We start from the raw sequence: 26,461 nt of genomic DNA on the forward strand, positions 1-26,461 counted from the left end.
TTATATTGACTGACAGCAGCCAAGGGGCCACTCAGGGAAGAATTAATGACGTACTTAAAAGATACCATTAAATCTGGATTTTCCAAACTGGATCAATGCATCTTTTTTTAGCCACCTCAGTGTGCCACACCCATGCACTTCTTGATTCCCCATCCTTAGGACTTTGGTGGCTTGTAGACAAATTGATAGTGACTGCTTGAGCAAATCTGATGATAATCAATCCTCAGCATTGATTCTTTTAAACAGAAACGTAACATTAACAAACATATTTGATGAAAAACTCTCTATTTTAGCTGAACATTTAGAAAAAATATTTACAAATATTGTCTTGACGCGTACAACAGAACACCTTCTCCATCTGTCCATCAAATATGCAGCTACATTTCAGTTGGTTTGGCAAAGCAGACACTGAAAAAGAAGGGAACAGTTTGGTTGGCTTTTTACAGCATTAAGTACACATGGAAAAGATCTTTACAGCCCCAAAAAATAACACATTATATCTTTCTGGCATAGCTGATGGCCATAACATGGCATATAGTCATTCTTGCTGTCTTGGACTAAGCTTTTCTCCACTTTTTTCAAAGTTAGTTACTTGCATTCGTTTCAAACTAAGCACACAGGCACAAGTGATTGTTTTTACATTTCATGCAAGGCATGCTATAGGATCAAATTACATGGGCTATCTGGTCTTATTTGCACATCAATTTAACAGCTGCTAAAAAATACATTTTCTAACCTTAATCTATTTGGGGTTTATCTAGAGATCCCTCTTATCTGTGGAGGAAAGTCTGAGCTGTGTAAGTTAAAACAGGCTGTGCACTGCGGGTCGCCTGTCCTTCTCTGGCAGCTCAAGCATGACTATTTCATTGCAGCTAGAAAGAAAACAAGCAGAGCTGATAAACCTGCAGTTATGCTTTCATTAACTAATTCAGACTCTCACTGAAACACATTTGAGATAACAGCTGCAGCCATGTGGTGATAGAGCTTTGTCTTCTATGGCCACTATGATAGTGGATATGTGTATGACCATAAAACTTCAATTATTAGGCTGAATACACTTCATACAGGGGATCTGTACTGAGTTACTACGTTTGTTTTCATCAAGAGTTATAGGAGGCCAGCATCTTGGGTTGCCTTGAAACTCATCTGCTGTGTCTGATAGAAAAAAAATCTCATGTGGTTGTTAAAAGGAACGGAAGGGTAAAAGTAAAGCTAATATGTCCATATCAATAACAGCATAGATTTATAACACAAAAACAGTCATACCAAAACATTAAACATATCCACAGCCACAGATACCAACCAGCCCAGGCAGAGTCAGCATTATTAACAATTTGTTCTTAACTGGTAAAAATCTGTCACATAATTTCCCCTATCATTAGCATCTTTAGTGTTAGTGTTTAGTCTTTCCATACACTGGCTGTCTGTTTGATATCTGCATGACTGAAGGACATAACCAGTAGTTTTGTTCTTTTGGTTTAATTCTAAAGACAATTATTATAGCACTTCTGATGATGAAAGTATTACACAGTAAGTTATATTATACTACAAACCTGCAAAAAAGCTACACTAGTCTGCTGTGCAAAGATAAGTTTGAAGCAGGACCACAGTTCAAAAATAAAAATGAAAAGATAAAGCCCTATCTACTGTCATCTTGCACCCAAAAGACATAGATAAGTTTAGGTAAGAAAAGTGGGGCGGTGAAGACAAGCAGTTCCTTCCGGCAGATTAACGATCCAGTCCGTGTTTTACCCGAAACAGTCAGTAGGCTAACGGTATCACCCTGTAAGATTATTAGCTATATTTAAGCACAGTTTCGGTGCTAAACAATATTTAATTGTGACAAAACTGCGAAAGAGAATAAAGCAAAGGAAAAAATGCAATATTCACATATTCAAGAATTACCTTAGTCGAATTCCCTAAAATCCGGCGTCCGTGTTTTCGTTGAGTCCGACTGGGTAACGGCTGTTACAACAAGCCAGATATCTGTAAAAGTGGACAGTCGACTATTTATTTAACTGATGTTTATAGGTAAAACATTTGTACTTATTTAAGTTTAAATTCTGACCACGGACGAAGATACATGCTGTAAAAACTGACTGTACACGTTATTGTCAATGCCTCTTCGCCGAATACCCGAATACTGCCGCCATCTTGGATTTCGGCGCCAGCCATGTATGAGCTTATAAGGTTGAGGTGTGTTGAACCACATGGGTGGGTGAGTAATGGACTAACATTTCAGGTAATAATACAGCCTGCTGTTGGAGTAGTGTTGATAGATTGTCTCTGTTTATTGGTTTTGACAGAAAACGGATTATACTTTAGTCCCCTGACCGTATAGCATGATGTTGTGTAGGGGGACTTTTGTTATCACACATGCAATGCTGAAAAAACAAACAAACAAACAGGAGCTCTGTAAATTTCCTGACTTGTTTGACACATTGGTGCGTTGTCCAAGTTCTGTCCTCTGTATTTCAGCTGAAATAGTTTAAGGACCATACTTGGATCTAACAGTCACCTGAGCCAGGTTAGCCTCAATTAGTGTTGATGAGGCAAGTGCAGTCTGAAGTCCATGCTTTGTTACCAATCTTGTCTCAACTCCATCTCCATTTTTTTTGTAAGTTGCTGGTCACACTGCAAACAATGACAGCACAAAAGTGAAGTATAGACCAGAAGTCCTTTATAGCTGACCACTGGTTTTACCAGAAGCCTGTTTGCATTGACCATCTCTCCCAGTGGTTTTTCAGATAGTAAAGATAAGGCATTGAAATTTGTCAGCGTTTTGAACTGCTTAAAGGAAGATTCAAAACCATCAGAAAAACAGGAGCTATGTCTATCTGTTAGTGAGAGTGGAAAGTTTATACCAGTGCTTCCCAAAGTGTGGACCACAGCCCATTGATATGTCCAATATACTGTAGTTGGGCCGTGGGATGTCATTTTCAGCAACTTAAAACCATGTACATTTTAAAAGGAATATTAAATCATGTTTTAAACATAATATACTTGATAACATCTTAACATTTTAAGCCTCAGAAGTAACAAAAACAGCCAGAAGTTTTATCTCGCGTCACTTTTTGTCATTAATTTTGTCTGACGTATACGGTGCCAGTACCAGTGTCTTTGGAGACATTAACGCTACTAGGGAAGAATTGACTGGGCCAAAAAGCACGAACACGTAGATAAATACTACACATGAAAATTGCAGATGCCTGATTAGAGCAACATTAACAGCAGTGGCTCATTAATTGTGACCCCACTAACACTATCTGAGTAATGTTAATGTGTCTGAAAGCAAAACATTCACATTGAAATTCTCCGTTTATGAAACAAAAATATGATGAACTAATAGTAAATATTTGAGTCTTGTGTTATGGTTGTACAAGGGTTTTGGTGGGCCCTGAAATATTTTCAGGTCTCATATTGGGCTGCAGCATAATGAAGTTTGGGAAAGGAAGGTTTATACTAATGGGCAGTGGTGTATACTGAAGTGGGTTTACTCTAAATACATATACCCTACTACTATGAGTATACCCTATATAGAAGTGGGTATACTCTGTGGAAACTAAAAAAATAGTAAGTATACCCTACCTCATGCCATTGTAATGGGCAGCCAGTGAGTGTTTTCCTCCTACCCTTTACTAAAAGACAGGTTTTCCTGCCTCATGAACTCTGTTGAATTAGGGAGGAAATCCCTGACTGCTCAGATTTCTGTTTATGTATGTCTTTTGTTTTCTATGTTGAATGAAAACAGGTAGGCACAAAAACAACACAGGAGTTTAGGATACTGCCAAATGGCGGCAGTGTTCCCCCTACTTTAAGGAGGCAGAAGACCCAGACAATGATAGTCTGACCCAGCAGTAGACAGCAGCGTTACAGCAGATAAACACACAATGGTTCCTTAGTCCACTCTGAGATTTAATTAAAGATGCCTCATCGTAGACAGACCAGGTGTTGCAGAGCATCTGTAATCTGGTCTGATGCATGTAGTCTCTGTAGGAGCATATTGTAAATCTATGTGACAGGGATTACATTCATTCTTTCCTAAACTTACATTTGAATCAAACTTTTTCCTCCAATCAATCATTTCCAATCAATTTAATTCAGAAGGAAAAAACCTGTTCAGTAAAGCGATGCTCCTCCTTGTGAAATCTGAGAACAAAAGCTAGTTTCATGCAGAGCAGAGAGATGATTATCAGACAGACACAGCTTGGGCCACCTGCCAGCACTACACTGTAAAAACCCACATTTCTTCCCCATTATAGTCCCTATCAGATACAAGCGCTCGAAGCAGCGTTTAGGCATGTCTCTCCCCATGCACAAGCATCCCTGAGCATTTAAGCTGCCCCGTTTTGTCATCATGTCATGCGCTTGCCTCGGTGATTGGCAGCTTCAAGTGGTTACAGATGAAAGCGGGCCCCCCATGCTAATGAATAGGCCCCTGATTGCAGAGCCGCTCGCTCTCTGAATTACAGCGTCGGACGCCTAATGAGCAGATACACTGCAGTGCCCCTCGTCTCTGCATATTCACGTTTCTCTCCTTCACGCTGATGAGCTCTCCCCCTGCACAACAGTCAACAAAACCTCTGTGCAAGATTGCAATGTGGCCCATCTTCATCAGCAGCCCCCTCCTCCTCCTTGAGTTTATTTCAGATACTGCCATATGCTGGCAGTCTCCTAATTTTTGGAGGATTTGTTACTGCCATGCTTGAGGAAATTATTCGACTAAGCTGATGTTGCAATGCAAAGTATCTGAAAGGCTAACAAGCTCGATAATCTCTCAGTTAAACTCTTGAGAAAGAGAAACTTTCAGTTTTTTAATCTGTAAAAATGTCTCATGTTATATTAACTTAGGTTTATTCTTAAAACACTACAAGAGGATCTGATGATAAAAGATGTCTGTCTGTGTGATGGTATCTGCTGCTTGTTTTGATTTGCATCATAGGGAGACTGTAGGAATAAATGAAGGAATGAAGTAATCACAAATTAGGTGGCATAAACATGCCTCAAAACACACCAGAATTCATGTTTACTCTATGCATTTAAATTGCCTTTAGATTCCTCACATTATTTCTGTAGGTTTACATTTACACATCTGTAGCTCTACATATTGATGACCTCTTTTTCGAAACAGCGATTAATTGCATGCTTTTTGTCCCTTTCAGTACACTTTTTTTAAGCCACTGTAGCATCTCCCTGCAGCCACAGTGATGTAAGATAAGTCCCCCACTGCCTCTTAATGTCTCATATCACTTAAAAAACTCCCAGACAGTTAAGGGGACAAGTCAAAAGTCATCTACACCTTGTCTCATCAAAACTTTATGTTTTTTCACCATTTCCTTGTTTCCTTTCCAATCAATAACAGGTTACCTTGGTTAATTCATAACATAATCTTTGATCTACCTTAAGTGTTTTCTCTTCTACAAAATAAAAGCAGATTTATATCCAAAGTCAACTACCTTAGGTTTTAGACCGTTCCAAAATCAAAGGTAAACAAAAACTGTTCTGAATGCAAAAAAAATGATTTTCAAAATAAATCATAACAGCCTAATGATTAACTACAGAAATTCTGAGATTAATCGGGATTAGAAACTGTAAAAGTGTGACAGCCCTAACTATTCTTCTTCTTCTAAGTATTACTATCATTAATATAACTATTGTACACTCTGTAGTTATTTGGGGTGCCTTAGCACACCCCTAAACTCACCAAAATGTGCAGATTCAGTCATGGTGAAGAATTAGCTCTTTACTCTAGTGGTTCTGTGCATTAAAAATGCGAACTTTTTTATCTACTGACACTGTGGCTGGTGGATTCAAATATCTACCAGCTATAAACATTTTTATGAGCCACTCTATTTTAACAAGCAGCATTAGGCCACTTAATGAAGTGTAACAGAAAAACTGGGTAACAGGCTAATTAATAAGAGGGTGTTTTGCACAAATAACCTGAACTGTTGCTCATTTTCAACCACTTTTTTTTTTTAACCAAACTGTCCAGACTGGCTAGAAGTTCATATTTCTTGCTCATTTTCTGCAGTCTCACACCAAAGTTCAGGTTTTAACTACCTTGGACTTGTGACAAGTAAGACATTATTTCAAAAGCACCTTTAGCAGATATACAAGTTGCAGTAGAGAACAACTCTCGATTGATACTGAGTCAGACCCTCACACAGCTGCCTGTAAACATTTGACATTAGCTCTGACACAGGGAGGAGGAGGCAGGGTTTTTTTTTTTTGGTCCGAGAGCAGGAAGGCCGCTCAGCTTGGCACCAAGGTTATAATAGTTTAGGATTTTTCATTGGTTTCTATTTTTTTTTTTTCGTTTCACTTTCTGTGGTCAATTACAGTTTATTTTTATTTAGTTTTTACTGCTGGTTTGTTGATTTTGTTTAGTTTTTCTTTTGCAGAAATGCTTAGTTTTAGTTTAGCTTTTATTAGTTTTAGCGTTTGAGTTTTTCGGATAGATGTCAGGGCTGAGTAACATAAAAAATACATATTCAAACAGGCTACTCCTCACTTATCGAATACAACTCCAGACATAAAACTACCACTGTGTGAAGTCTTAACCCATCAATTCAGGCAATTTTACACTCCCCAGACTTGGGTGTATGTGCCAGTCAGTATGGTTGTGTTAACTATAATAACATTGCTTGGCACATAATGTCAGCAGGAACAATCAGAAAAAAAGGGGTTTAATTTTTTGCAATTTGTTAGAACAAAATAAGATAAGATATTCCTTTATTAGTCCCACAAGGGGAAATTCCAAATCACTCTCTTAGACTAGGATGCTTTAATTTACCTACCCAGTGGTTGGAAATTTGAGCAAATTCACCCAACACTGCTTAAAAATAGCAGCATTTGGCAGGTGGCGGTTGCTAATTTCCAACCCAGCAGCCCCTAGAAGCCTTTTTGTGTAGCCTCCCAAGAAATCTGGAGCTTGATGCATGTAAATAGGTATGCATGTGCATCATGTTTACACAAACAACAAAACTTATTTGTTGTCATTGTGACAGATGTACAGGAAGTGAGTTATTGGCTGGTAAAAGTCAAATTTGAGCCAAAAAAAACTGCAACAACAGAACGGTCATGCAAACATTAGCATGTTCGGCTAACTTGCTTCAGATGTTTTAGTTTTTGGTACTAGCTACTTTTTAGCATTATTTTAAATGCATTTTGCTTTTACTCAGATAGGACAGCTGGAGAAAGAGAGGGAGTATGGGGAGAGAGAATGGATGGCGCTTTGAGGACTATATAGCCTGTGTACATGAGCCCTGCTCTACCAACTGAACTAAACCAGCGCCCAGTGCTGGCTACACTTATAACCTAGGGGGTTGTTTAAATCAAGGTGCAAGGGCATAGCAAACTGTACCATTAATATCACTTAACTACCACTATCTTTAAGAAATGCACTTATGACTCTGATAATAACGTCTTATGTAGCTTTAAAATTGTTAAAACTTGACTTTTGAATCAGAAAATTTCATATTTTGTGATTCTTTTATTTCATTCAGGTTTTTGTGCAACCAAACAAATGTGCCATTCAACTTAAAAATGCTGTTTCCTCTAAAACATCAAACAGTCCTCAGTCTTTGAGTGACTAAATTTGTCTTTTAGAAAACTGAAGCCATAAAGCATGCAAACAAACAGCAATATGAGGGTTATCATGACATGAAATGAACCATTTTTAGGTCAATCGCCTTTCTCTTCAGTCAAACTGGACCACAATGAGTTTACTTTGTGGCTAAGAGAGTTTGGTTTAAATGTGGATGTTGCAAAGTCCTGCCATTTGACCCCATGCTAAAAAAAATCTAAGCTAAATGCAGTATCAGCTTTCTAAACAAAAACAACAAAAACAATGAATGTATCTGACTCTGGATTGTGAGTGAGTACTTAGTGTGCAGTAGAAATTCAGATAAATAAACAGAGAAACTCTTTTCATGTGTAAACTGACTGGTACAGTAGCAAATGAGGAGGAATGACAGGAGGAAATAGCTGAAACTTATGATTCAGTTCACCCAGGCTGACGGCCAAACGTGCGCATAGCAAAAATAAACACGGGACCCACGGCAGGTTCCCAGAATGCGTTTATTTTGGGTGAGCGGCAACAGCTTTCGAAATCTCACAGACCTTCAGTTTGATCTTTTAAGAAGCTGGAGCGCTGTCTTTAAGTTTTTTAAGGCAGGAAAACCAGTTAGGGCATTGTAGGAAGAAATGGTGGGGCTAAAACAGAGATGCATTAAGTATTCTCAAAGGGTGAAAGATGACACGTTTTAAAATGAACAGCTTTAAGCAAGTGCACAAAATAATAATTTTTATTGTAATACAAAATACAAATTTCCACTGGCTAAAAAACCCTTAATATGATAGATACACACTCTAACATTTAATAATGTAGTTATTTTTAAGCCATTTCCAAGTATTTGTAAAGTTGGGTTAGCCTGCACTGATAGAAAAACAACCAGGAAGAAGATTTTCTGGTCAGACAAATAATATATTCATAAAATTGAAAATAAGATACACACTTTTCTTTCACTGCATTTCTGTGCTCTACAAAGTTGTCCATTTTATCGACAATAATGGCTAAATCAGTACAGATGTAGTCTACTCTGTCACCTCAGCAGTCTCTTTATACAGACAAAATTATCATGAAGGCTTTTTCAACAAGAATCAGCAGCATGTGTTTGTTTCTTTTGGACTTCATTTAGAAGTACACAACTTAGCCACATGGTGGCAGTATTACTGTACATTCTAATTGTTGTCCATTTTAAAACTAAGGGCTAATATGTAATGCTCAAACTACATTTATTTAGTGACAGCTATAATCCCTTTGTAAGGCATGCCAAGATACAATGTGTTATCAAAAGATGCTAAACGCAGTGTAAGAAGATGTTTACATTTATTTGATAATTCAAAGTAAATTGAGAATTACCACAGACCAGAATTGTTGTCATAAGTAAGAGTCCAACTTTCATATCTTAAGGCAGTGACAGGCAACTTGAGTCAATAAGAGGGTCACATTTATTTATTCTCACTCTCAAAAGGCCAAATTGTTTAAAACTGTAGGAAAATCTTGATTAGCTTTAAACAGAATTGAACCCAATCCACGCTTTAAATCCACTCTTTAAAGCAATAAACAGAGTATTTACATGCTGTTACATTATATTTGACTTGCATTTCTGTTGTTTTATTTTAATCCACTTCGTGTTTCATAAAAGAGTTTAACAGAAACAATGGCAGAAAATCATATTTGTCACATCTTGAAAAGAAATCATCGTAAACATGAAATCAAAGATTCTTATGCAAAGGTCCTCCATTTGTCATGTTGTCGTGGCAGAATTTTGAAATTTTTTCTTCATGTTTCATTTTTTTTCAATCTGAAATTGACTCACAGGCCATAATGAGTGAGGAAGGGGGTGACCCCAGTTGCCTACCCCAGGACAAAACACAGAGGGATTCTGGTTAAAATAAATGAAATAAGGTAATAAGGTGTAGGTTGGAAAGTTTTACCAACAGTCAGTATAGTTTTATATTTATTAATAAGATTGACAAAGTAGATGATTGACTAGTTATATTTGGTTTTCTTTTTAATTTGCAAGGTAATTTACAGTATTCTGTGAAGTAAACAAGTAAAGAGCACAATGATTCCTCAAAATGCAGTGGACTGTAACTAAAAAGTTAAATAAAAAAATGCAAACTTTAAATGAATGCCCACTGTAAGACCAAACAGTTAAAGGCTGTTGTAAAATTAAATTGTGTTAACTTAAAGATCCAAAATAGTTATTTCAGCTCTGTTTTTCTGAGTTGATTGAATGCATTTTTAGTTTTAAGTAAATAATAATCATTCTAAGTATTTTTTTGGTCACTGTACTCAAATTATTTGATAATCACCCCTTAATCTGTGATTATCAAATAATGGGACATTGCAGGACTTCTCTAACTGGCACAGTTAGAGAAGTCCTGCCTGTAAGGATAAATAATAACAAACAGTGGATGTTATACTAAACATGCTGGAATAAGACTTCCTGGTTCAGTGTGCACTTTTCACATATTGTCTCTTGTCTTTTACTTAAGTTGGACATCCCTGGTCAGCATTAATGTTCAAGATTAATGTATGTGATAGAAAAAAGGGAAAATGCGAGGGATGCTTGATGTCAGATTTTTTGCAGATATCCAATATTTACAGATTTATTTTATCCAATATCAATACCGATAATCAAATATGCATTTCAGACCTAAAAATGTTGGTCTTTTGAGCACAAAAGCACAAAGAAACAAACTTGAGGACTGAAATCACACTTTAAAGTCAGAAGATTGAGAATGAACAAAGAGAAAAAGACCTCAACTGGTGTATTTTTGTTGGTCCAGCCTCAAACTTTACAAAATTATTAGTACAAAATGGCAAAAGTCTACTGTCAATACATGCTGATATTCACAGCCAAAATATTGGTTTTAAAAATTGGCAGGAATTTTGATATTTGCTAATAGCATGCATCCCTAAAAACTTCAGTGAAGGAAGACTACATAGATTGATGAAAAGTACCTGAACATGTTGTTTTGATTTGAATTTAAACAGAATTTGTAAGTATAGGAAAATTTTCACAGTGTGGTTTAACTTAAAAAAAAGTCAAGGTAACCTAACATAAATGAACAAATAATTTTCAGTTTAAACTTGGTTGGTTTGACAGTGCATGATTACAGTAATTTAAGTATAGTAGAACCACTGGGCTGTGCATGTAAAAGGAAATGCTGTAATTTTTGAAAATGGATTGTATTTTTTTAAGAGCAACTTGCAATTCATGAACACCTAGCACAAAAACCATGGCTATTAGCATTTAACAACAGGGAATGTTATTTTTATTGTCCAATTTTTTATTTAAGACCAGATGTGCTCAACCAGGGTGCCGTGGCACCCTTTGGTATCTTCTTGCATTGTCAGGGGTGCCTTAAAAATGCCTTAAATTGAACCAAGAATTTCATGAATAAAAAGAACATGATCTCTCCTGGTGTAAAAAGTTGTCCCATATACCCTTTTTCCATTCAGCATCAGGGTCAGCAGATGAATGGATTAAATCTGTACACATGCACAAGACTGATGCACAGGATTTTTGTTTTTTGTTCGGCAGATGTGCTGAAACGCATCAAAGTAGGGGGTTTCTGTAGGCCTGCATGACTTTCCAATTAAGTGTTATTGCCAAAATGCATCAGAATGCATTTTCAGGCCTACACAACTATTCCTGCGAAATAAAAGCACTTTAGTTGTTTTAAAGGGGTGCGTTAGATATTTATCTCATTAACTCTATTACTGAATGAATCCTTTGGCAGTTGCAGGGATGTTATCAGTACATTTTGCCTTGGATGACTTGATAGATTTCACTTTTTGAAAGGGTGCGTCATCATAAAAAGAGGTTGAAAACACTGGTTAAGACAATGATGGAAGTGATTCAGTCTCATTATGGAAAGTTGGACTTAAAGGGGATTATGTTACTGTGTCTTTGTCAGAATATAAACAGCACAATAGAAAAATGTCACTCCAAACTGTCCAAGAATGTGATCAGCCAGCTCTGAAGCCAGAAATAACAACTTATTTAGTTTCTGATAAGTTGCTCATGTGAATCATCCCAGCAGAGATTTTTTTTGTGATTGTGTTGTGTGAAGTACAGAAGTGGGTGGTGTCTGGTGGAGTCCTGGACTTGTAAGGCACTAAACCAGGTCAGTGTCATTGTGTGATCTGAGCCTACAGAGAGGATAAAGCTCAGCAGAGGAATTTTACAATGCCGTTTGAGAGGATTACATACTGTACAGAGAAGATAGTTGATACTTTTAATATACAAAAGGTGTGGGTGTTTGCGTGTGTTTTTCTGTCTACCGGGTTTCTAGTTCAGCTAGACCCACACCCTGCATTTCTCAGGGGTCTTCTCTTTCTTTTCTTTCTGTCCCTCCATTGTTCCCTCTTCCTCCCATTTCTCCCCTCACCCTGCTTGGCCGTCCTCAGGTGAGGCTGGCGTCTCACATCGCTTACAGTGCATTGTGAGCGTACTCAATGGGATCACTGTGGAGAGACTGCAGAGTCTCTGTTCGAGGCATCAGATTGTCCTCCGATCAGCATTCAGGTCAGGTGAAGGCTGATGTCACTGTATGGTGGGGATATGATGCCAAAAATAGCTCAAAATGTCAGATTGTTTCCTGTATAGAAGCAGGGATAATACACAATTGTTTTACTATTTATTAAGCACTGATCAATGTGCTTTTTTAAGCAAGTAACCCTTTTAGCATTAAATTCTGTGATTCATTTTATCATTAACACTGAGAATACTCTTATTTTCTTAGAATAATTGAGCATATTTTCCATTTTTGTATGCTAAGATATTAAAAAGCAAGGTCTAAATTTCCCAAAACAATGAAATACAGATATAAAAGATTATTTTGTATCCATCTAGAAAAGATTGTGGGAAAAAATATGTATAAACCTCCATTACCATTGAATTATACATTAAATAAAGCTTTTAAGCTTTTGTTTAATTGTTACAGGAGGTTAAAGAAAGTGTCTCAACTTGCACTTTCTGTTTGCAAACCTTTAAAGCTGCAGAGAATAAGCTGCATAAAGTTCAGACACAGACTGGTTTAGTTTATTTGCACCTCAGATATTTTTTTTCAGTTCTTTGCAAGGTGTCAAGTTGCATCCTCTTGTTTGTTGTTTGATTGGACACAGGGACAATGGCTCCACCCCCTCAGAAAGACTCTGTGCCTCCTTCAGCCAAACACACCTGTAGGATCTCACTCTCACCATCAAACCTGAGCGAGCAGCACAAGAGAAGACCTGCTGGAGAACTGAGAGTGATGTGAGTACTGTTTTTGCTCTTCTGCTTTGATTTTTTCTCATTAAATAACACTGAAAAGTCAATTAATGAGCAATAAAGTTTTATATTGCAGTCAGAGATGAGGCAGATTTAAATCTCACACAGATTCAAAGAGAAAAATCAGTTTAAGTTTAGTACACTTGAAAGGAATATCTGCTCGTCTAATAACTCAAAAATGCGCATAGCTATCATATTTAATATTGGGTACATGTTGTTTAATCATTTGTGATTGATTTCAATTATAATGTCATCACAGGGTCAGTTTAGCAGGTTTCCTGCTTTAGCAGTAGAGATGGAGATGGATCATAAATGAGCCTACAGATCTGCATCTATGCCTTGAAATGGCTGTTAACATGTCTTGTTGGACCTTTAGTGCAACGTCTGATGACAGGCATGACAAGACTACAAAAAGATGCAAAAAAAAGAAACTACAGACAGATGCAAAATGATGGCATGCAGACTCGTAATAGCTTGGGAGAGGTACATGAAATTACTTTAGTGTGGTACAAAAAAACATTAAAGATGCAAACCAAAGTGACAAAGTGACTACATAAGACTCTGCAGTGACATCTTCTGTTTTTGAGAGATAAAATACACAAGTACACCCAAAAAGAGACACAAAATGAAATCAGAGAATTGAAAAACAACCCCAGAATGATCGCCGACACCAAATAACACACAATACATGAGAACAATAAGAGGTAAAACATTAGAGAAGAGATGTGAAAATATGACATTTTTTTGCAAATGTAAGAACAAATATGAGCTTAACTGATGTAGAAAAGCTAAAATGACAAAAACAGGACAAGCTAATGTATTATTTGGACATTACTGGCATACAAAATGTAGGCATGTGAGTTCATGAACTTGTTTTCTCTTTATTATTAGCTGTTCTTTTCAACATCATTAGTCGAATACAGTTCTAATGGTCTTCGTTTTTATCTGATGGCACATGCTCTATTTCTCATTTGTTTTATGTGCTTTAAATAAAAACAGATTTAGGTTTCAAATAGCCCACATAAAATTTTTATATGAATCTTCTGCAGACGACACCATGGCCTCCACCCTCTCTGTGCGCAGCTACTCGGTCCGTCAGCCCTCTTTCTCCAGCGTGTCAGTGAGGGACAGTGGGCGCAGCGTCCGCTCCAAACCCCAGGTCCCCATTAGCACGTTGTCTCTGTCCCGTTCTGTCTCCATGGGCAACGGCCTCAACATGCTGGGCACCAGCCTCTCCCTTAACGGGCTCGGTATGGGTGCCAGCGAGAAGGAGACCATGCAGGGCCTGAATGACCGGCTGGCAAACTACCTGGACAAGGTGCGCACCTTGGAGAGATCCAATGCTGAGCTGGAGGTGAAGATCAAACAGCTGATGATGGAGAGGGCTCCTAAAGGACACGACATAGATGGGATGATGGCTCAGGCACACGCCATCGGACAGGAGGTCAGTGAGAAGAGGTTGAGGTTTAAGATTTGATTTTCCAAGATTTGATTATCATTGTTTTTATAGAAACTAGACTTGTTTCTGAGCCTTTTGGTAACACTAACCAACCAAAATCTTGGCGATGCCTTCATATTCCGCTGTAATTTTAGTGGTTCTTCATATTAGCACTTTATGACAACCGTATGTCCTGAGTGTAATCCTGCACTAAGCAAGTGTGCTTTTTGGCTATCAAAAAATAACTTGTAAAATGGCCTCCTTGACATTATAGTGTATCCCCAGCCTGTGTCTAAATCAAATGTTATATTTTCCCATTTTCTTTTAGATCTTTCCTGATTGGTCCTTCTGTAGGAATTAATATCTCCTAATCCAAGCTGTACATTGTCACCGTCTTTAAGGGCTTTGCACACTAAGTCAGTTTTTTTTCAACTGAATTTTTTGCATGTTAAAAAATTAAAACTGAGGTCATGTGCTAAATATTTTAACACACTGACACAGAAACTTTCCGAAAAGGTTCGATTTGTTATGTTTTTTTTCATGAATTATTTTTCCCTCCCTTTAACTGTGTTGTATTTTCTTTACCCCCATTATGTTTCTGCAGGCTCTTTTTGTGTGTTCTGCTTTTCCACAGTTGTAACATTTTTGATGAGCAAACCTGCTGGCTTTGGCCAGGTGGTTTTCTCCACCACATCTTTAGCATTTTCTGATGTCCGGCCGGGGCTTTGGTCATGTGTCGCTGACCTTGTTCAGCAACCCCATCGCTCTTTTCCATTTACCAGGTTCTTTCACGCCACATAAATCCACAGTTTCTCTGTTTGAGAAAAGACTTTTTCAACAGACAGTCCATCCTCCAACAGCAGGCTCCGCTGTATCCTGTCTTCAATAATGGCACGGATCATATGATCTCTCAACACCATTGTCAATCACCAAAGTTACAGTCCTGCGCCAGCTTTCTCAGTTTTACCACATACTCACCCACACTTTGCACACTACTCTGGTGCCCTCTGTTGGCACTAAGATGTAATATCGCTTCACAACACAGGGAAGCTCCCTGAATTTTGAAATTTTAGGATTTTACTGAAAACCTTTACATATGTTTTTATGGCACAATTTTTAAAGTGGTAAAACCTAAGAAGTTTTCTGAGAGGTATCAAGGATAATTGGAGCAAAGGTGTGGCATGCAAATAGACACAGATTCACCTCCGATTATAAAACTAAGATGTAACCTTCCTCCAAGTTAACCTTTAAGTACCTTCAAACTCTGTAGACTTTTACCTGCTGGTTTCCCATCCTCCCAGTTAAAGACAGAAATAGTTTGAACTATGGTTATAAAATCTTTTCCTAGATCCTAGGAATGAAGCAAACCCATCTGAATTTTCTGTGTCAAGATCTTTGAGAGGACTGCAAATATTTTCTCTTTTTTTCTGGACATGTTCTAGCAAATAAATGTTCTCTGTTTCCATCAAGGTGTCATTACATCTAACCTGCTTGAAAATAACAACTCAATTTGTTATTATGATTGGTTATAATCATAGACTACACATCTTTTTCAAATTGGTGTATTGGCACAGTGCATTCCTGTCATAGCAGCTAAACTGTCTCTTATTTATGGACTTTTTCTGCCTTTATTGATAGAGATAGGACAGTGGATCGAGTTGAAAATGGATGAAAGGGTGGTGAGAGACATGCAGGAAAGGAGCCACAGGCTGCACTTTAACCTATGCTGCCCACGTGCGTAGTGTGCAACCTAACCACTAGACTATCTGCGCCTGAGAATCCTGATATTTCTTGACCCTGATCTTTTTATTCCATTTATCAAGATGGACTCTTAAAATCCAGTTGTTCTACTTTGTTCATTAACCAGTCTACTTACAGAAAGCATCTTTAATTTACTCTCTATGTTAGCTTCTGTAGCATTTATTGTTGGCTGAATATTGCTGTTTTTTTATTTAATGTTATTTAGAAGCTTTACCAAAAAGATTTAAAAGTTTTATGGCTGATAGAAAAGACATTCAGACAAATTTATGAAGAGATAAAGTGAACCTGTAAATGTTTAAGTGGTGTATGTTAAACTTTGTTGTAAGCAGTGATGAGAGTAAGAGCTCAAAGCCCCCTAAAGGGAATCAGTTTGTATACCCAACATGAAACGCTTGACTTAGAGCATGTATAATTATGCTGCAAGTCAACCACAAACTATGAACTCATTTCTTGTTTCCCGTGCTGGATCCTTTTTTTAATTTTTCCATCATGTTTTCCCTCTCAGGTGAGGAGAAAGACGCTGGAGAATGCCCGCATAATGCTGGAGATCGATAATGCCAAACTGGCGGCCGATGACTTCAGGGTCAAGTGAGTGTCGCACAGAGGTTCTTTCTTTTCCTCGCCTGTGAGTGTTCACATGGGAGCGCCAGACTGCAGAGCTGTGTGAATAAATGACCTTTATGTCAGGCTGTGAAATAAGAGCCTCATTCCCACGCTGCTCAGGATTCGATCAACAGTGACGCTGGTGAGCACAGGATGTGTTAGGTAAAGGTGGAGTTGCAGAGAGTAAAGGAACCCCCACTGCTGGCGTTTCTCACAGTGTGTTGATGGTATGTTCTGAAGTCTGATGTGGAGGAGTGATACATCACTTGGCAATGATTTATGGAATTATCAGCAAAGTGCATGTGTACCTGACATGCATACCTTTGGATGAGTTTAGAGAGAGTCTTTCACATTTATGCATTAATTCTGGGGTTAAAACTATGGGTTTCACACCTCTGAGCTAGTTTTCAAATAGGGGCTGTTGGTTCAGGGGTAGAGTTAGTTTTCTCTTAACCAGAAAGTCATGGGTTTGGTCCCTAGCTCCTACAGTCACATGTTGCTTTGTCATTGGGCATTAAACTTAACCCCATTTTGCTCCCACTGCTGTGTCAGTTGCATGTGGATGCTTATGTATGGAATTAGTTAATACTGATGGCTACTTTACTTTATTAATCTTGGTTCTGATGGTCACTTTTCTTTTGCAAGTCATAAAGGGGCATCATTTTTCCTTCCTGTTTCTGTAATCAGGTGAAAACTCCTCACAGCCATCTCTCTAACTTATCTTTGTTTGGATTAAAATGAGTGAATCCTTGGAAAACAGCTTAAATACCTCTTAAGTGAAATTCTCTTTAGTCATCTTATGTTCTGGTGTTTTCTCAGCTTTTATTCTGGATTAAACAACTTTCTAGGTCCTACAGAGTTTTGGCTTCTAAAACAACACAGACTTAACGGTGTCTCAGTTGTTGGAGTTTAACATCAGTGATGAGAAAGGGGACATTTACTCCTATTCTCTGCTGTAATTTTTCTGCAGATGGGAGGCAGAAGCCACCTTGTGCCAGTCTGTGGAGAGGGACTGTCAGGCTCTGAGGAGAGCAAAGTCTGACCACGACCAGATCATAGCCACCCTGCGAGGTGACCTGGACAGCCTGAAGGAGGAGCTCTACTTTTTGAAGAAGAATCACGATGAGGTGAGATCTCTGCCATGGTGAAGTTCATGTCGGAAATGATCAATGAGTGTTTGCTCATCAGGTTAATCGCTTTACAAGTTGTCAAGAGTAGTCATGTTTAAATATAGGATGTCTCTGACGCACAGTGGGTTGTCTGAGCGAGTTAGAGACCATTTATCTGCACTCAGACATGACTAGACATTCAAAACCTCAGAGGGATAACACATTCCAGTCCTTTTTCAATCAGTACCACAACTTAAACAGGTCGATGTAAAGCAGTGTTGTAGCAGAGAGATTTACAGTATCCAGTATCTGAAATACGATCATGCGAAGTGTATTGACATGCCCTCTTTGTTTGTCGCCATGGTGCTTTAAGATGGCAAGAAGACAACAGCTATTGTGTACACTCAACAGAAGGAGCATCGGAGCACATCCAGAAACATACATGTATTGTGTGTTTAGACAGGTGTGGTGTCCAGGATGTAGACTGAGCTGTGCAGGTGTTGTGCTGCTTTCTGCAGACCTTTTTGTCTCCTCAATATAACAATTAAAATTCAAGCAACATGGCAAGAACATCAGACAGGGACTAAATAACACATAAAAAATCGAAATGCCGATAACCTTTCATAAGTTTATATTATTTAATCTTTGTCTTGCTGGCTTAGCTAATCAAAATGTTTGGTGTTTGTTGTTTTGCTTTTTTTTCTTAAAGCTGTACATGTGTTTTAAAAGTATTAAAATGATAAGCACAAGAGTCTGTGGCACAGCTGTGCCCTGCTGCCCTTCTGAAGATGTTTTCTTAGTTATTTTTTGTCTCTTTTTTGGTGCTTTCCTTAGTTGCAGAGATGAGCTCTCAGGGCCATAATATATTTAAATTTTTAAAAAGGAGACAGCGCCCTGTTGTGCTGTCAGAATATTCAGACCTTTTTCAAATCTACATTATTCTAAAATGAGTGTGCTAATACTCTACTACTTGTACTCAAGCGAAGCCTCTAAATAATCAGTGTGGTAGAGATATTCTGTAAATAGACTCAGTACGTTTACATGCACAGTTAAGTTAAATTACAGCTGTGGTTTGATCAGGGTATTGAACTTACTCCTTATTCCAGTACACAGGTACAGCAGGAGAATTAATTTATTGGCATGATCATCGCCTACATGCATGGTGATATTTCCCCTTTAGCTAGTTTCTTTGGACCATCTTCTTGTTGACCTTGCTAACAAGTTAGCAACAAGTTGCTTATGAGACAGCTCAGTTTGTATGTAAAAGGATGAAAACATGTATATTTATACAGACATTTCTGAAGGAAAACATAAGGGTGCTGTATGGCTGCAGTGTTTTGCACATCAGATTCTGCCGGTGAGGTTTTCTTTATATGTCCATTACTGTCAACCTCTTGTTAAATATGAACCTTTACTGTCACTTTTAACAGTTTTCATGCAGTTGATGCTGTGGGTATTATTCTGCGCTCTATTCATTTTGGATTCTTATGCGTCCACAACAACCCTCCTTGCGGGGCTGTGTGTATGAAGGGAGCAGCAGTGTGCGTATGCACATTTTGACACCAGCGTTTCAATAAGTCGGTACAATAAATGCATTTTTACACATATGCTGAAATTAACTGAAAGAGAAGCACAATTTATGACCTATATATCAAAACTTTGCTAACAATGTCCTGCTAAGCCTGTATTATTTTTTCCATCAGAAAAAGGAACAGAAAAAGCTACACAGGCTGTAAAAAAATGTAATTACCACCCTGAATTACAGATTAGAAATACCCTGTGAACCTCTGTGTGTGCTGAAATATGGTCTGTAATTTGCCCTGGAATTTTTACACCACTAATCACAGACATGGTCATTCATACAGGATTAAAAACACTGACATCCTGTGAGATTCTTACAAATGACCAGAGGTCCCTAGGTAATACTAGTCCTGTGCGATTAGAGCACAAGTGTGTTAGTCTGACTTCAAGGAATTCAGGTCAGTGCTATTTCAGCTTCACTGAAATGTTAGGTGTCTTTTTAAAGATCTTGTTTTAGCCGGACTAACACAATAATTCAACTTTTTCAAACTACATGGAAACATGCTCACCTTAACTTTAACTCAGACTACTTTTTATTTTTTTCAACACTTGTTGCATAAAATGTAAACATTGTTTGACCTTTGGTATCTTTAAATCCGGTTAGGAAATGAGTGCTCTGAGAGCGCGCCTAGCCAATGAGCAGGTTAATGTGGAGGTGGATGCAGCTCAGGGTCCAGATCTTGGGGCCATCATGGCTGAACTGAGGGTCCAGTATGAGGGCATCACTCGCAAAAACAAAGAGGAGGCTGAGGCCTGGTACCTTAAGAAGGTCAGTTTGTAATGGAGTGTTCTCTTTTTTTTTTCTGTTCTGTCTTTTGTTTTTGTTTTAAAGACATGTTTTTGTGTGTTTGCAGTTAGAGGCAGTGCAGTCAGAGGTGAAAGAAAGCAACGAGGCTCTGCGTTGTGCTCAAAGTGAACTCAGCGAGAGGCGACGTTTCTTGCAGGCTCTGGAGGTCGAACTGGACAGTCTCAGAAAGCAGGTACAGTACGGCAAATAACTCAGGATGGATTGATTTAGTCTAAACATGTAGGCCTTTAAAAAATAATGCCCCTTTTGGGGAATTTGATCTTATTTACTGTAAAATTAACCAAATGTAACGTTTATATACACCAGAATCAAAATCATTAACTCTTAGCAGGTAATTTAAGAGAAAGCTCCATGACAGGAGAGACAGAAAACGTCCTGCCTCTCAAGCTGAAGCCCTACAGACTCCAGGGTCCCTCGTCTGCAGCTGTTTTAACTTGCAGAAATTAATGGAGTTTTACTCTAACCATCACGCTTCTACTTCTTTAGAGCTTAAACCTTCTCAGCCCTACTCCGTACACTGCACATACAGTGCTTAACAAATTTATTAGATCACCCTAACCCTAACCTTAACCAAAGTAAGGTTTATGCCACAGCTGCCCTAAATTAACAGTATTGCTAATTACCAAAATCATTTTTTATGTTTCTGCAATGGTTAATACACCAATATGTAGAACCTCTTTAACCCAAATGATATTTTTAATGCTAAAATATAATTATTATTGTTATCCATGAATTTTCAAATTTACTGATTTACAAAAAAACTGAAAAAAATAGTAAAGCACATTAATATTTCTTGATCATTATGTCAAATTATAGTTATTTACTTGCATTCCTGAACAGAAAAATGAGTTTTAGTGGTTGAATGTTATGCTTGATTAATTTCTGACTTCTCAGAGAAGCCCAGTGAGCCGGCTCAAATTTGGGTGAATTCAGTTTGAAATCCCTCATTCCTGTTCAAAATGGTAAAAAGTGGAGAGCTCACTAAAAATGAAAGAGTCTGCATTAAAGCACTTCATGATGCTGGATGGTCTCTGAGACAAATATGACAGGTGGTCTAATAAATTTGTTAAGCACTGTATGTCAAGCTTTTCTATAGAAAACAGCTGCTTTCTTTTTGTCAACAAAGGGATACCAGAGGTTCAGTGAACACAGCAGTTTATTTCTACTCTAATAATCAATCAGGATGACAGCTCATTCAACAAGGCTGGCGCTTCCGCTATGTGTGCGTACAGCTCAAACAGTGAGTAGATGTCGCCAGTGGGGCAGAGTAATGGCTCATTGATGTTTGCTTCATACTGAGCACACAGCATTGAATGCAGAGATATTATGGTGCTGACAGTCTGTAGTGCTGCCGGGTGATTTGTGAGGGGTTGTAAATGCATGAGCTCAACAGGTAAACATACTGCACAAAGCAATATAAAGGGGTTAACCCTCTACAGGTAAAAGTAAAGCCTATTATACATTTTTACCTCATCTGTGAACTACTGTATGTATTTAATGATGCAGTTTCTATAATTAAAAGATAACTTATTTATGACTTATTTACTTATTATTTATGTAGTAATAACAGTGGCTTATACTGTCAGACCCCCTGAGGATTATTAGCAAGCGCTGCAGTTCTCAGCTTTATGAAAAGTGTGAGGCTTTGACCTTTGGGCTGACCCAAGTGATCAAAACTGAAGTAAAAGTTAAGTGAAAAGACGGTGTAATTCATCAGCTTGCTTGAGATATCTGCAGATATGTTGGAAGAATTTATGAAAATGACAAGTTTGATTTCTCTCCATTTGAGTCTTTGTTGTATTCAGGGAAACCCTGCATGTTGAGGTCCAAAGAGGAAGAAGGTATTGCCCTGTTCAATATTGGAAACAATTTGCCATTGTGATGACAAAATGACTTTTAATGATCAACTATATAAAAAGATAACTTAATGAGTGGAAAGTAAAAGAAAAACTCCAGTTGTAAATGTTGTTCCTTGACTTAATTTTAGCATTTGTATGTTAAGTTTCTAGACCAAATTTAAATAAAGGCTAGTGCATTAAAAGGGAATATTTGACCCTGATGACAGCTTTAAAAATAAAAATAGTCATGCTTGCTCTTACCTTAAGAGGAATGTGTCCAGTTAAGCTACACCTTTGCTACGTTGTTTAGTAACATATATATCTCTCTGCCCATTGTCACTGATCCTTACCTGTATGTCATGTGAGCAGGTCAGTGTGTTGGAAGGAAACCTGGGAGAAACGGGTCACAAGTATTCTGTGGAGATGGACCGTCTTCAGGCCACGCTGACTCAGCTGGAGGATGAGCTGTCTCAGCTTCGTTTGGACATGCAACGCAACAAGACTGACTATGAACAGCTGCTGCGCATCAAACAGAACCTGGAGATGGAGATCGCCACCTACAGGAGGCTGCTGGAGGGAGAGGAGATGTAAGAGAGGGCTACAAAACCAGTATCTCACTGATAACTACATAGTTATGTAATCATACGTTTTTTAGCTAGAATATTTCATCCTGTTGAATGTAGTGCAGGACTGAAGTGCATGCGCATGTGGTTATAATGATGACTTCAATAGGTATATGGTCAACTGCTCATTAACGCAAATATCTAATCATTAGTCAGTCACATTGTTGCAACTGATGCAGTTAGGCATGTAGACATGAGCAAGACAATGGGCTGAAGTAATGTGAATATAAGTGGCTTTGAATGTGCCATGGTTCTCTGAACCAAAACACCTTGTTGATGCCACAGGTCAGAGGAGAATGACCAGACTGGTTTGAGAGACAGAAGGGCATAAGTACCTCAAATAACTACCTGTTACAACCAAGGTATGCAGAAGAGCATCTCTGAATGCATGACACATCAAACTTTGAAGCAGATTGGCTACGGCCTTAGTAGACCACACTGGATGCCCTTCCTGTCAGCTAAAAGCATGAAACTGAGGCTACAGTTCGCACAGGCTTACCAAATTGTACAGCAGAAAATTGGAAAAATTAGTTTCAATTTCTGCGCTGACATTCAACTGATATGGATAATTTATTCAAACAGCATGAAAGCCTGGCGGACCACCAACAACCATGCCATGTTTAGAGTCCCTTAGATCACATTTCTTCCCAATTCTGATGCTCAGTTTGAACCTCAGCTCATCATCTTGATCATGTCTAAGTACATTGCTGCTGATTAGATATGTGTTAAAGAGAAGATGACATACCTTACACATGTTTAAGATTTTGTCAGAATCATATTGAGTAAATTTTTTATCATAGTAGACTACGATGGCGACTATGGTGATTCTCTGATAAATTAATTTGATACAAGTAGCAATGTATTGTAATACTTGTCAGTCCCTGTATCTACAGTAAATGAAATAGAAGTAAACTAGAAAAGCACTTGGAGAGCGCAGACCTCCGCCATTAGCCCTATCTCCCAATAGTAACGAATCCTTTAAAAAAGTTCCTGGATCCAGACGGTGATCCGGATCACTCCCAAAATCTAATCAGTTCTTCTTTATGCCATTTCTGGCATTTCCTGAAAATTTCATCAAAATCCGTCCATAACTTTTTGAGTTATGTTGCTAACAAACTAACAAACCCTGCCGATCACATAACCTCCTTGGCGGCGGTAATTACTGGCCTGGCTCTGTCAAAAGCTTACACTCCTGCTCCCAGTGGCTCTACAGTTAATAAAGCAGCGCATTAAATTTAATCTGTAAAAATCATTTTACGCTTGAGTTTTGTATGTATTGAACTTTTGACAGAGCTTATGACAAAGTTTATGTCTTGGTACGTTTCTCTCTTGAGCTAAGATTCTGAACTGATTCTTTGTCCCACAGGGTGAAAGAAACACCTCCACCTCCTAAAAGTAAGTTCAGCTTATAGTTTCACTCCTTTCTTAAGTTTTCACGTAGTGATGTGGTGACTTGCAGGATGCTGGCTGGCCTGTTAAAAAATAAAGGAAAGAAAGTTTCCATTTTAGCAGGTTGACAGAAAAATAGACATCAAACGTGATGTCTCTAGTTTGTGTTCATAGACATGAATTTTTATTTTTGAAAATTAACTACCCAGCATCGCCTTTATGTATTTTTACTTAAAGTATCTTTTGTGCCTGCATGTATTTTAGTTGTGTGTGTTTTGTCAAAAGCAGCAAACCTTAAACAAGTCAGGTTATGTAATGTAAAAAGGCACCTGAGCAGCTGCTCAGTTTCAGCAGGGTGTTATCAATGATAGTTTTACATCCAAATGTAGGATTACTTTCTTGGGACTCATGCTATTGTTTTCCATAAGTGGAGATACTTCCAGCCATCCCGCCATAATGTACTGTTCAATGACCTATTTTTTTATTAATTATTTCACCACCTGATGTCCTTTATTTTACACTGACTGAAGGTTTAGGGTGAAGGCTATAGTTATTAACTAATCACAATGGCTTGACATATTTAACACACGCTTTTGTCTCTGATGATTAACTGCAGTTAAGAGTTGGCAGTTGGCCCATTTGGAGACAATCCAGTACAAGAGGCAGCATCATAACAAACACTGGATTAAATAATACTTCTCACTGTTTGGTCAAATGAAGAGAAAAATTCATCTCTGCCACCATGTTTTAGTTGGACTTTGCACTCTTCTAGTTAAGATGAACCTTACATTTCTATGGTCCAACCAAGTCATTACACAGTCTAAGTTAGTACATAGCTACTCTCAGTGTGAGGTTTTGTGTTGACTTGACACTAGAACTGAAGATAGGCATAGCTGGAGCAACAGGGCACTGATGTCAGTCAAACTTCAGGTTTTAAAATGAGCCCACCATTGGGATTGACATCACTTTATTGTTAGACTAAAATGTCAACCTAAAGTAAAGATCTGACGTTTGTTCAGTGTCAGATTTTCTTTTGTTTTTGACAGAAAGTTGGCACACTTAATACCAAGCTTCAAACCTCAATCCAGTAATTTCTTGAGATGAAACTTAATTTGCTTGCAAATGTACATTTTCAGTGTTGATGCATTTTTGTGAATTACTGTTTTGTTTTGTTTTGTTTTTTTTTTTATTTTGTGTTACAGAAGACCCTGATGTAAGGACCAGGAAGATTGTTAAAGTGGTTACCCAGACCATGATCAATGGAAAGGTGGTTGATGAATCCAGTGAGGTGGAGCAGATTGAGGAGCGCAAAAAATGAGCCAAAGTGTGTAAAGAAAAGTGATGTATCTAAAACCCAAAGCGTCTGCTGTGCTTCAGGTCACAGCTTTTTTTTAATCATTTTTTCCTTATTTTTTTGTTTTATCAAATTTGCCAAAATAGATGAGTAATAGAGTTTATCTGGAACTTTAGTTGGTCTTCTCTTGCAACATGAAAAATATATGTATTCACAAAAATGGAGGAACTCATTTCATATTAGATCAAACTGATCTCGGTGTTTAAATAGCCGGTCTTATAAAACGTGTCCAAAGAAATGCATGAAGATTGTCCTAGGATTTCATGAAACATAGAAATCTGAGGAAAATAGAAGCTGAGCTCAAAATCCATTAAAGGAATCTGCTCAAGAATGTGCTTTTACCATCAATAGGAGGAGACAGATGAGAAATTTCAACACCACTTTTACTTGTATGGTGAAAATACCTTTACAGCTATTTGCAAATTAGCTTATCTTAGCATAGCATAAAGTCTGGAAACAAAGGTATAAAAGCAAGTCTTGTAGTTAGCAAGATAAATAAAATCTACCAGTGCCTGTAATGCTCAAAGCAAACAATTTATATTTGGGTAATCTAATAAATACAGAAGCCAATGAATTCCAATTTCTAAGCTAAGCTAATGAGCTTTTGTCTGCAGCCTGTTATTTGTTGAATGGATATGATGAGTGAATTTAAGTATTTGTAAAACAATTAAATACAATGTAATTTTTTAAAAGACAGAGTAATATTTGCAGTTATGAATACATGCATGTTTAGAAAATGTCTGGATTTTTCAGTCAGTATCTACTGTTATTGCTGGATAGTTTTTTTTAAATAGTGATAAAAGTATTTCATTGCCTTTTGTTAAAATAAGAAAACAAATCAACTCAACCAAAGCAGATGTACAGTGTCAATAAAAAAACTTTGTGTAAACTTGCATGTGCTTGTCATTTCTGTAAGAAAATGTAGCCCAAACAGAAACTTTGACTGATACTGGAGGAATATGATAGGAGAGAGGACAGTGACACACGATTCAGCACCAAGAGGGCAGAAACTACACAACCTACTTACAGGAGCATCGGGTGACAGGCTTTGTGCTTGTGAGTCTTCCATGTCTCTGTCTCAGAGTGTTGGTGTGCACATGTAGACA

The 26,461-nt window shown here is 37.9% G+C and overlaps 1 protein-coding gene and 1 long non-coding RNA gene across 5 annotated transcripts; one reads left to right on the forward strand and one right to left on the reverse strand.

Moving 5' to 3' along the window:
* Positions 1-323: 323 nt before the first annotated feature.
* On the reverse strand, positions 324-2,158 carry LOC121510292. The gene is made up of 3 exons (XR_005991929.1): positions 2,069-2,158; positions 1,906-1,986; positions 324-408 (listed from the first exon to the last, which is right to left on the reverse strand). It is a non-coding gene; the product is annotated as an uncharacterized LOC121510292 (long non-coding RNA).
* Positions 2,059-26,248, forward strand: krt1-c5 (keratin, type 1, gene c5). 4 transcript variants are annotated; one of them, XM_041788268.1, is made up of 10 exons: positions 2,059-2,196; positions 12,707-12,836; positions 13,901-14,295; positions 16,556-16,638; positions 17,624-17,780; positions 19,948-20,112; positions 20,198-20,323; positions 22,359-22,576; positions 23,979-24,007; positions 25,204-26,248. In XM_041788268.1, the coding sequence occupies exons 3-10, from the start codon at positions 13,909-13,911 to the stop codon at positions 25,317-25,319; spliced, it is 1,281 nt and encodes a 426-aa protein (XP_041644202.1). In that variant the 5' UTR covers positions 2,059-2,196; positions 12,707-12,836; positions 13,901-13,908; the 3' UTR covers positions 25,320-26,248. The 4 variants fall into 4 exon arrangements, with proteins under 4 accessions (XP_041644202.1, XP_041644201.1, XP_041644203.1 ...); XM_041788267.1 differs by having other exon boundaries at positions 2,111-2,218; XM_041788269.1 differs by having other exon boundaries at positions 2,156-2,214.
* The last annotated feature ends 213 nt before the right edge of the window (positions 26,249-26,461 follow it).

Source organism: Cheilinus undulatus, linkage group 5, assembly GCF_018320785.1.
Source record: "Cheilinus undulatus linkage group 5, ASM1832078v1, whole genome shotgun sequence".
In the NCBI taxonomy this organism is placed as follows: domain Eukaryota; kingdom Metazoa; phylum Chordata; class Actinopteri; order Labriformes; family Labridae; genus Cheilinus; species Cheilinus undulatus.

Bases quoted from the DNA above. Each gene is read 5' to 3' on its own strand.
- krt1-c5 (XM_041788268.1), top strand. From the start codon at position 13,909: ATGGCCTCCACCCTCTCTGTGCGCAGCTACTCGGTCCGTCAGCCCTCT. The intron at 16,639-17,623 runs GTGAGTGTCGCA...ATTTTTCTGCAG, and splicing joins GCCGATGACTTCAGGGTCAA to ATGGGAGGCAGAAGCCACCT. The intron at 20,113-20,197 runs GTCAGTTTGTAA...GTGTGTTTGCAG, and splicing joins AGGCCTGGTACCTTAAGAAG to TTAGAGGCAGTGCAGTCAGA.